The sequence below is a fragment of the Acipenser ruthenus genome, chromosome 10 (assembly GCF_902713425.1).
Source record: "Acipenser ruthenus chromosome 10, fAciRut3.2 maternal haplotype, whole genome shotgun sequence".
NCBI classification, from domain to species: domain Eukaryota; kingdom Metazoa; phylum Chordata; class Actinopteri; order Acipenseriformes; family Acipenseridae; genus Acipenser; species Acipenser ruthenus.
In genome coordinates, this window is record NC_081198.1 from 44,054,862 (window position 1) to 44,067,094 (window position 12,233).

A 12,233-nucleotide genomic window follows, 5' to 3' on the forward strand; every position below is an offset into this window, starting at 1 on the left:
AGCATGGAATGTCATTAATAGGCACTGGCAATGTCACAGTTCAGTTAAAGAAAAATAACTACTGTAATGGCAGAGATTTGTATATGCTTCTGAGATGACAATTTAGGTTGTGCCATACTTTAGGGAAAATATTTATTTTTAGGACTTTTGAGGAATATTTTCTGTCCCTTTGAGGTCAAATCAAGTCAGATCATTACTGCAGCTGAGATTTCTTGGATTTCCAGGATACGCATGTGCATTCGGTTTATGAATCCAGCTTGATGCCTGATGCTCCATGTTGCATCTCAGATAAATAAAAAAAAAGTGTTTCATGCCAAGGGTGGGACTACTGTGTATGGATTTACATTGGAGTCCCTCGCAGATGGGGATGCTGGTTAAAATTAACTTAATTGTTTTTGGGTGCTTAGCAAAATATCCCATGTCTGGAACAGCAGAAACAGTCTCATCTATATATATATATATATATATATATATATATATATATATATATATATATATATATATATATATATATATACAGTGCCTTGCGAAAGTATTCGGCCCCCTTGAACTTTGCGACCTTTTGCCACATTTCAGGCTTCAAACATAAAGATATGAAACTGTAATTTTTTGTGAAGAATCAACAACAAGTGGGACACAATCATGAAGTGGAACGAAATTTATTGGCTATTTCAAACTTTTTTAACAAATAAAAAACTGAAAAATTGGGCGTGCAAAATTATTCAGCCCCTTTACTTTCAGTGCAGCAAACTCTCTCCAGAAGTTCAGTGAGGATCTCTGAATGATCCAATGTTGACCTAAATGACTAATGATGATAAATAGAATCCACCTGTGTGTAATCAAGTCTCCGTATAAATGCACCTGCACTGTGATAGTCTCAGAGGTCCGTTTAAAGCGCAGAGAGCATCATGAAGAACAAGGAACACACCAGGCAGGTCCGAGATACTGTTGTGGAGAAGTTTAAAGCCGGATTTGGATACAAAAAGATTTCCCAAGCTTTAAACATCCCAAGGAGCACTGTGCAAGCGATAATATTGAAATGGAAGGAGTATCAGACCACTGCAAATCTACCAAGACCTGGCCGTCCCTCTAAACTTTCAGCTCATACAAGGAGAAGACTGATCAGAGATGCAGCCAAGAGGCCCATGATCACTCTGGATGAACTGCAGAGATCTACAGCTGAGGTGGGAGACTCTGTCCATAGGACAACAATCAGTCGTATACTGCACAAATCTGGCCTTTATGGAAGAGTGGCAAGAAGAAAGCCATTTCTTAAAGATATCCATAAAAAGTGTCGTTTACAGTTTGCCACAAGCCACCTGGGAGACACACCAAACATGTGGAAGAAGGTGCTCTGGTCAGATGAAACCAAAATCGAACTTTTTGGCAACAATGCAAAACGTTATGTTTGGCGTAAAAGCAACACAGCTCATCACCCTGAACACACCATCCCCACTGTCAAACATGGTGGTGGCAGCATCATGGTTTGGGCCTGCTTTTCTTCAGCAGGGACAGGGAAGATGGTTAAAATTGATGGGAAGATGGATGGAGCCAAATACAGGACCATTCTGGAAGAAAACCTGATGGAGTCTGCAAAAGACCTGAGACTGGGACGGAGATTTGTCTTCCAACAAGACAATGATCCAAAACATAAAGCAAAATCTACAATGGAATGGTTCACAAATAAACATATCCAGGTGTTAGAATGGCCAAGTCAAAGTCCAGACCTGAATCCAATCGAGAATCTGTGGAAAGAACTGAAAACTGCTGTTAACAAATGCTCTCCATCCAACCTCACTGAGCTCGAGCTGTTTTGCAAGGAGGAATGGGCAAAAATTTCAGTCTCTCGATGTGCAAAACTGATAGAGACATACCCCAAGCGACTTACAGCTGTAATCGCAGCAAAAGGTGGCGCTACAAAGTATTAACTTAAGGGGGCTGAATAATTTTGCACGCCCAATTTTTCAGTTTTTTATTTGTTAAAAAAGTTTGAAATATCCAATAAATTTCGTTCCACTTCATGATTGTGTCCCACTTGTTGTTGATTCTTCACAAAAAATTACAGTTTCATATCTTTATGTTTGAAGCCTGAAATGTGGCAAAAGGTTGCAAAGTTCAAGGGGGCCGAATACTTTCGCAAGGCACTGTATATATATATATATATATATATATATATATATATATATATATATATATATATATATATATATATATATATATTTGCAGCAGACAGTTATGTGACTCATACCCTGTTCCTTGTTTCCTTGTTTTTTATGGCAGAATACGTACACCAATGCTGACAAACTGCTAGAAGCTGCGGAGCAGTTGGCTCAGACCGGGGAGTGTGACCCAGAGGAGATCTACAAAGCTGCACGGCACCTGGAAGTGCGCATTCAGGACTTTGTCCGAAGGGTTGAGCAGAGGAAGCTTCTTCTGGATATGTCAGTTTCCTTTCACACTCACACCAAAGAGGTATGTCTGACATCGTTCTCAGTTTACCTGATGTCCTTTCCTAATGTATCATACCCCCAGAGGCAGACTGTTGCTCCCCACATAGAGATACGCATATGAGCTTGACAGTCTGGCTGGGAACTGGGCTGGTACAATATGTATGGGGTAATTGTTATAGAATATGAGATGAACCGCAGGAGGTAGGCAGGTACACACATAACTGACATGTGGTTTTAGTTTCCAGTCTGGTGGAAGTGGCTTTGTTAACAACTTCAGTGACATAATTCAAGAGGACTAGGCCTAACATAACCCAAGTACTGTATGTAATCATCAGTCCTCCATTTTGTGAATATGGCTTTCTGCAATACTTTTCTGAGTTTGTTTAACCATAACCTAATGCATTTACCAGGGCAAAGGATAGTTCTCCATTTACATTCTTAAGGACATTCAGCTATTCAGCTCAGTGGTTTGGGGTTTTGTGACCAACAGTTCCCTCAGGAAGAAGATGAGACCATTGAGATTGTTGACTGTGGTGGGAGATGAAAGTTGGTGGGAGTTTTAAAGTGCTGTGCCGTTGACCTAGTTTTATAGTATGATTGTTCTAATGAATTTCATATTTACATACAGCTTGGGGTGTCCATGATTTGTGTTTGCATTATGTGGTGATTATATATATATATATATATATATATATATATATATATATATATATATATATATATATATATATATATATATATTAGTTGACACAGATAATATTTATTGATAATGAAATGCTTTTTTTCTGTGTTTAAATTATTTATAAACAAATAGTAACAGCTTTGTATTTAAATTAGAAATGGAAGTCTGTTTTCACATCCTGTACGGTAGTTAATTGCAGTATGCTGGTCTATTTGCAGAAATTACAGTCCCCAATTATTTTACTTGTCAATATTTTTGCAACATGCGAGTAATGTAGTCAGAAAATAATAGCTTGTGTGTTAACCATTCCTTTAATTACATTGCACAGAAGTCAAAATGAGTTACTCTAAGTCTAAGAAGTAATTACACATTATTTGAATTAGTTCTGATGTATGCATGCACTGATTGCTGGAGTACAGATCAGTATTTTTTAATATCAACAATAAACTGCAGTATATTGTTGGTCAGGAGATTAGGATAATAATGCTGGAATAGATTTTTCAATGTAAGCCCCTGTCTGGCTATGTAGGCTACCCAGTAAATATAACGTGTGTTATTTAGAATAAATTATTTTTGAAAATACAGTTAGTGATCAAACTGAAATCTGTTTTTCCTACCAAATGTTTACCATTACAATTCCCATGCACTCGGCTGATTTAACATTTTGCACCTTAAGTGTTTGTAGTTACTTACAATTGTAATGTTCTGATTATTTATTCTGGCATTGTACAGTATATGCCGAGAGTGGTGGGGCATTTCTTTGAATATGGAATATATAGAATGTTAATTAAAACAAATTCACAGGCATTTAATAAGTTTCCTATGCGGCAGTGATGTAGTGTACACGTGTTATAGTACTTTTTCAATAACATTATTAATATACTCTGAAGATCGAAGGTTTGCTCTTTGATACACTATCCAAATAAGGTTGAGTCCACAATCACATAAGAGCAATTCAATATAAGTTTTTGCATTTAATTTACATTTTTATTCGATCAGTATTTGTGGTTTTATCTTCACATTGATTTATTTTTTCAAGTAAACTGCAAATAAACTGCAGTAGCAATTAGCTAAAGTGAGCCACACATCGCTGAGTATGCAGGAAGACTCTGGAGTGGTTGGTCTTATTTTTCTGAGTGTATCCAAGGATCTTTAAGGCTAATGATGTGGCTGCACTTCTTAAACTTGTTAGACACCTCACGTGGCAAATGGCGTACAGAATCAGGGTATAATGTTTGCTTTAAAGTGTAGGGGGGTATTCGTATACTGCTTTACTGACTCCTGAATGTTCTTCTTACTATTAAACTGCTGGTATTGTTCTTTCATGAACAATGACAACGTTCAGTATTCCATGTTCTTGTATTGCTAATCATCCCCACAATACCTTGACTGTGGTGAGTTTTATGATGGCAGTGGACGTTTATTGCTTCAGTTATTTTATGAATGTGAATGTGATAAAGCTCTTGATGTAACTACACCATCTTTGAGCACAGGGCGCCTCTGTAAACAAGATGGTACATCTTAGTGGAACATCTGCTTTCACAAAGATTAATGTGTATGAGGACTGCAACAGTGTGCAGTGCTGTATGCCACAATGAGCCAGACCTAGTTCATTGTGTATAGATATAATAAAAAATGATGCTTGGAATCCTAAAATAGTAGTACAATAGTACTTTGAAAAAGCAGTGGGTGAAATGGAGTTTAGCTTAGTTAATATACTGTACAGATACAATAAATACCCTTTCTGTACAGCTTCAGTGCACCGAGTGAATTTTCTTCTCTACAAACTCAATCATTTCAAGTGACTCAATGCCCGGCTTACTTTGTTGTTATTGACCTAAGCTTCAAACACAACAACCTCTTTGCATGGATAACTGTCATTTTAAAAGTTTAACACTATTACTGGTATAGCTTACTAACACGCTCATTACAATATTAGATTATCAAATACTTTTTTTTTTTTTATCATTATTATTATTTGTTTATTTAGCAGACGCCTTTATCCAAGGCGACTTACAGAGACTAGGGTGTGTGAACTATGCATCAGCTGCAGAGTCACTTACAATTACGTCTCACCCAAAAGACAGAGCACAAGGAGGTTAAGGAGGTTGCTTAGGGTCACACAATGAGTCAGTGGCTGAGGTGGGATTTGAAAAGTGATCATAAATCACTTTTATGAAATGAAGAAACATACATACTTACATGCATATATGCACACATACATGTATATAAAACAGATAAACGCAAATCATTCACAGTAAATACACCCTCAGTAAATGGCACTTATTTCTTGTTTCTGTGCACTTTCATGTGCTTTATTTGTAGCCTTTTCTTTTTTTTACTGATGACCCCTTCTCCATCATGGCTCGGTTTGAACTACACTGCTTTCCTACAGTCCAGTGTAAAACTCAGAAGTATGTATAGGATTAAGTGGTAAAATAATCTGAAGGTCTGCGTTCCTTCCCACTGGAGACAGCTGCCTTAATTGATCACTGTGGAAAATGAGTTCTGACCTAGATCAATCAATGTCTTTTCCAGACAACATTCTCATCATGAGTTTAAATTCCCTTGCAAGGAATCAACCCCACTTTAGACTGAATCCTTTTCCCATTGATTATCCAACGTTCACGCCACTGTCTTTCTTTATTTACTGTAGATTGACCACTCTTTGAAAAATAAGTGGTAGACATTTACAACTCCTTTGTCTTTCCCTAAATGGTCAATATATTATGCAAAACAACAACAATCCTGATACCCACATAAGAATGCTGTCAACTCTACCTAGCATTTGAAATCATAAAAAAAGACAATTTCATGATAACAAGCCTGAGTAAAGTTCAGTACAATTTTAATATTAATATTATCATCCCTGCATACTTACCTAATTTGTTATATTATGCTAATTTAGAAATAAATCATCTTGTTATTTCAGAACCTCACACAGGTTATTTGATTTCTCCCCTTATTATCACATATGCTTGTATTCAGATTCATTTTAATATCCATGTGTAATTTTGTGCCAACGTGTTGTGATTAAATAGATGTCAAATCTTTGTTTATGGCTGAAATTACTAAACTATTTCAGAGCTACATTTGTAATCCTGAGTGTTCAGCTCAGAGGGACAGTTTCCATGACAACCACTCAAACTGCAAAGCTGCTCTGTATAAACTTTTTAACCCTTGCAGGGAAATTAAATTGCTGTCAGTAATGCTATAGATTTTTTCACAAATATATTCTTCTCTTTAAAAAGAGATGGTTACAGTTGTGATTGTTTGGCTGAAGTACCATTTTGCAAGACCTTTATTTGAATTACAAAGAACCTGAATCTTTTATGGAGCCTGTCAGTTTTGATAATAATGAAATGTATAGAATAATGACCTTCACTGTGGTTAGACAATACTGTGGCTGTATATCTAATTATTTTATTAATTGCTTTTTACTTTATTAAAATTGGGGTAAGGAATAGCCCCTTGAGGTGTCACTGCCAACAAAAGTTGCTATATTGTAAACAGTAAAAGCAAAACATGCAAATTATGTATTTTATATAATGGTTTATATGGATGTTCCTAATTTAAGTGAAACATTCAGCATCAGCTTTCTATCTATTTAATTCTGAAAGTTTCCTGCACAAGTGATAAAGGCTTTTTGACCTAACATTCCCATCTATTTTTAACATGGCATTTTATTTTGTTGTAACCACTACTGGCACACCTATTTACAAAATACCACTATCTATCTATCTATCTATCTATCTATCTATCTATCTATCTATCTATCTAGTTAGTAATCCTGTGTGTGTTCAGATCAGGCATAGTCATAGTTTCTATGGCAACCAGTGAAGTTGTAAAGGTTCCCCGTCCTATAAATCTGTTTTCATGGCAGTGAAATGTGTTGTCGGTCATGGTGTACCGTATATGCCTTACAAAAAAATTGACAGTATGGATGTTTTTTTTTTTTTTTAATTATGGTTATTAATCAGCAATTGTTCAGGTTTAGGGTAAATCTTTTTTTTTTGTTTTTTTTTTGGTCAGCCTCTCTACATAGGAATTGATACATTTGACATTTAGGGATTGATTCACAAGGATCCCTGGTTACTTCATAAATATCTCAGTCAAAAAAGCAAGCAGGGTATGGACCAGACAAAATAATTATGAATGCAGCAGGGATGTAAGATTCTGTTTAATTCTGTTTAAATGTTGGAATGTTTGTAACAAATCAGAACTTATTTATTGGGACCAAGTTCCTCCGTCATTGAGATACTGCTTTAGAACTGTGAATTGAGATAGACTCAAGCTTTCTCTTGTAGCCTCTTTTTTATTACCAGTACCACATCCCGCTCCCTCTTCATAGAAGTATATGCAAACACACACAGAAAATAGGCTTATAAAAAAAAGACGTGATCATAAGTACCTAGTTTTCTGTTTCACAGAGTATGAATTGCTAAAAAAAAAAAAGCAACCTACTTTTACTTTTTACAAAAAAGGAAATTGAATACAAAAGGACATTGTCCGAGGGGACTAAAATGAGTCATACCCTGTTCTGAATTCACTGTTCCGCCAAGAAAGGAACAGTAGATGACACTCCTGATATTTCTGTGAAAATTAGGATTTCACGGAGTGACTTGGTATCATCAGATGTTGTAAAGGCCTGTCACAATTTAAAAACAGAGCATTGTGATGGATTAATATACAGTAGAGGCAATGATTTTGTAAAGGCCACTGTAAATAAACAAACAGAAAAGATAATAATCTAAGAGGCAGATCTAATCACAGATTTGTTTTATGCCAGTTGCATGGAAATAACTGCAGGATATGTTCTAAACATTAATTGTAGCTAGCATATAGTACACACTGCTGCTACGCACCACAGCCCACTAGGGGGGGGAGTTGTATGGAATGAGAAGGTTAACTTTGGTTGTTCTGTTATTCATAGCTGTGGACATGGATGGAAGATCTCCAAAAAGAGCTTATTGAAGAGGTGTGCTCTGATTCAGTGGATTCTGTACAGGATTTGATCAAGCAGTTCCAGCAGCAGCAAACTGCCACGCTGGAGGCAACCCTGAATGTCATCAAGGAAGGGGAGGACCTCATCCAGCAACTGAGGTGAGACAGCCATTATAAGCTGGAGCCAGGGGCTCCCGAGTGGCGCATCCAGTAAAAGCACTTGCGTAGAGTGCAGGATGCGCCCTATAGTCTGGACGTCACGAGTTCGAGTCCAGGCTATTCCTTTGTCCAGGCATTTCCGACCGAGGACAGGAGCTCCCAGGGGGCGGCGTTTGATTGGCCAAGCGTCGCCCGGGGGGATGGACGGTTAGGTCGGCCAGGGTGTCCTCGGTTCACCGCGCACCAGCGACCCCTGTGGTCTGGCCGGGCACCTGCGGGCTTGCTTGTAAGCTGCCCGAGAGCTGCGTTGTCCTCCGACGCTGTAGCTCTTGGGTGGCTGCATGGTGAGTCCACAGTGGTTGGCTGACGGCACACGCTTCGGAGGACAGTGTGTGTTCGTCTTCGCCCTCCCGAGTCAGCGCAGGGGTGGTAGCGATGAGCTGAGCATAATAAAATAATTGGCCATTCCAAATTGGGAGAAAATAATAAAAATAATTGGCAAAAAAAATAAAATAAAACAAGCTGGAGCCAGGGATGGTTGGCCCATTGGATTGTGAAGTTTTTTACTGCTGGGTCACCGGTTCACCGGTGTAGACATCTCAATGGAGTTCGTAATGGATAGGATATCCACTTCACAAACCATCACGGTTGACGCAGCTGTTAACTGAGGATTGGATGAGCATGGAGACCGATCTACTCTCTTTCAGAGCAGTATAGGGGAAGCTCACCTTGCCATTGCCCATGCTTCACCTACCCTCTACACTTCAGTTTTCAATTAGTTTAGCACCTTCAATGCTCTACCCTGCTTGTTTTGATCTCAGCTGCCGTAGTGTGTCAGCTTTGTCAGGGCTGAACATGATGCATGTCAGGCGTTTTTTGTCTGTTGGCTGTCATGTTTACAATAATTAAAAAAATGAAATAAAAAGAAGCATGCGGAAACTGAATTGACCAGTCCAAAACAATATGGTAGAAAGTGGCAATAAAAAAAATGATCTAATACAACTATAAAAATAAATTGTAATCGATATATGTACAGTACAGAGCTTCAAACAAAAGCAGTTATCTGTTTAAGGAGAATTGTACATATTGTTTCATACACACATCATGTCTCCGAAAAAAATATTTTCTTTTTTTACTCCTAACAAAGAAATCTTCATGAATTGCTTTTGAAATTTATGGCAAAGCAAAGTGAAAGCACGGTAAAGCACAGGCACACTGGTATGCTAAAGCATGAAAGAACTGGGGGTGTTAAACGTTTAAAATGTATCATATTTGGAATGTTGATAAAAGCACTGGAAAACCATAGTAAATGCATAGTATAAGCAGGTGGTATGCATGGTAAAACTACAAAATTTACCACGGTAAACTTCTAAATGAGAAAATAATAGCGAGATTTGATCAAAAAAACAAATGGAGTGCAGTATTACACAACGTATTTCCATGAAACACAAGCATGTGAAATGTTTTTTTTTTTTAATGAAATTGGTCCTTTTCATGCTGAGTATGATATTCATTATACACTTTGGAAGCCACAATGACAATAGATGTGGAAAAGTAATAGAAAATGTCAGTTTCACCACTTTTACTGTGCCTAAGTTTGACATTTGTAATATAAACTTTGTGTTTATACTTGAGTGCTGCCTTAACTCAAAAAGGAAATTGTGTCATCTAACGCCAAATTGCAGGCAATCAAATGCAATCAGTGCGGACTGATGTACCTCAGGTCCTTGTTAGTGTTAGAGGGTCAAATTTCAGTGTACAGATAAACAGGCACATTCTTTGTCTTGGATATTCCTGGTCTGTAAATTCTGAGCATTAGTAGCATCTTTGTTAGCCGTTTTACTGCACTGTACTGCACTGATTAAAAGGCTTTCTGCTGTGGCCTCTTGCTTCTGCATTGTTTTTTTATGTTTTGCTTTTTTTCCATCTTGCTGCCTTGCCACAGGGACTCCGCAATGTCCAGCAATAAGATGCCCCACAATAGCTCCATCAGCCACATTGAGAGTGTGCTGCAGCAACTAGATGAAGCCCAGGGACAGATGGAAGAGCTTTTCCATGAGAGGAAAATCAAGTTAGATATTTTCCTCCAGCTTCGTATTTTCGAGCAGTACACCATTGAGGTAAGAGCTGGCTCGCAGAGATAAAGCAGTGAGATTTACCGAACAGATGGGGAAGATCTCCCAGGAGATACTGAGGGTTCATCTCCCTCTCTCTGGGATGGATAGGCACAGCTGGCAGAGACACAGGATGTCTGGTAATAGCAGTGTCTTATTTAAATAATGCATTATTTTGTTGTAGCAATATTTGGTTTCATTTTGATTTACTTGAAAAAGTTAGAAAAAAAACTGGTAACAGGGATATGATGCAGGTGTCAGTAGTTTACAGAGAACCAATTGTGATACTTTCATTGCAACAAAATATTGAAAACATCATAATCTCATAATACTGTATATGGAGGAACCTGTCATATATGTATTTATTTTTTTATTTTTGTATGTGCAGTAGGAACAATGGATTTAGCTCTGATCTTTACAGCTATGACATTGTATGTTACTAACTGATTATAAGATGGTGTAATAAGTCATATTTTGTAAGGTTGCATTGTACGTTTAACCTAGCGTTTGAAAGCATAAAGGTTTAGAGAGATGAAACAGGAAATGTCTGAGATGAGGTCAGCTTGTCCAGATTTTTGCTGTTGATGAGGCAAACCTTTCCCATAGGATCATATCTAAACATTTGTATAGAATACATCTAAAGTGCCTTTAGGAAGGCATCATGCAACACAGCAGCCTAGCCCTTCTGATTAAAAAAGAGGTGTGACTAGTCCTTGTGTCACTGGTGCAGAGTTAGTTAAACCCGATTGTAAAAAAAAGATTGCTATTATGTACAATTGACCGGAAAGAACAAATGAAATTAGGTGCCCAGATAAGCCATAATTAACAATTGCATATTTCCTGTATGTTGCAAGCCTAGCTGGCTTCTTATTTTACCAGGAAGTTTAGTTAAGCCTTTGTGCTAGATAACACTGGCAAGAAATAGGCACAATCTCAAACATTACAAAACATTCATCCAATAAAGAAGCACACCTCCTCTACACAATTAAGATGGATACATTACAGAAAATATTATTCAAATTATTCAAAGTAACACAAGGTTGTGTTATGCAGATTGTTTTCCTGATTACAGTTGAAGACAATGTTACTGTACATATACAGTATCATGTCTGCAAATATCTGGAATATGAACATGGTTTGCTCACATATCTAAAATCAGAGCTAAAACGTACAAGAAAGGGTTGTACTGGTAATAGGTAATGTTCTGCTTCAGTCAGTGGTAAAAAGCTTTGAATTTATTCACATTTATTTTGTATTAGGTCCCATTTATATCATTACAGAACTGTTTGTGTATGTATGCCTTTTGTCCAGACGCTCTGTAACTGATGCTTGACACTTCAGACTGAGTAACTGGATATGAGAACCTAGAGCCCTGCTTTAGCCCTTGACTTGTACATTAAGGAATAGATCATTTGCGATACCTGTGAGCACTGTTTTGAGACTTAATGGCATGTTTTGCTTTAGGTAACGGCAGAGCTAGACGCCTGGAATGAAGACCTCTTGAGACAGATCAACGACTTCAACACAGAGGACCTCACCCTGGCTGAGCAGCGTTTCCAAAGGCACACTGAAAGAAAGCTGGCAATGAGCAACATGACTTTTGAGGTCATTCAACAAGGTCAAGACTTGCACCAGTATATCATGGAGGTCCAAGCTTCAGGTAACAGACAGTGACACAGACAGAACGCCATTTGTAAATGTGAGCACTATGGAAGGGTTAAGGTAGCTAAGTTTTTAAATGAGTTGTGGAAGTTATGACATGGCTGTGACCTCTTGCAAATCCACATAAAACAGTATGAGCAAACAGACAAGTGTGATAGAGAGGAACTTACTGTAAGACTGCTGTGGTATTATCTGACCAGATGTTTTAGTTCAGCAGCTGGA

General features: G+C 37.7%; 1 protein-coding gene across 9 annotated transcripts in view; it reads left to right on the top strand.

The window, feature by feature from the left end:
* LOC117408998 (kalirin) overlaps positions 1-12,233 on the top strand; it is a 170,697-nt gene that overhangs the window by 82,868 nt on the left and 75,596 nt on the right. For all 9 annotated transcript variants that reach the window (XM_034014531.3, XM_059032343.1, XM_034014497.3 and 6 more), the window contains exons 11-14: positions 2,281-2,472; positions 8,066-8,235; positions 10,181-10,355; positions 11,814-12,009. In XM_034014531.3, the coding sequence (XP_033870422.2) occupies positions 2,281-2,472; positions 8,066-8,235; positions 10,181-10,355; positions 11,814-12,009 (733 nt within the window). The remainder of the gene's footprint in view (positions 1-2,280; positions 2,473-8,065; positions 8,236-10,180; positions 10,356-11,813; positions 12,010-12,233) is intronic.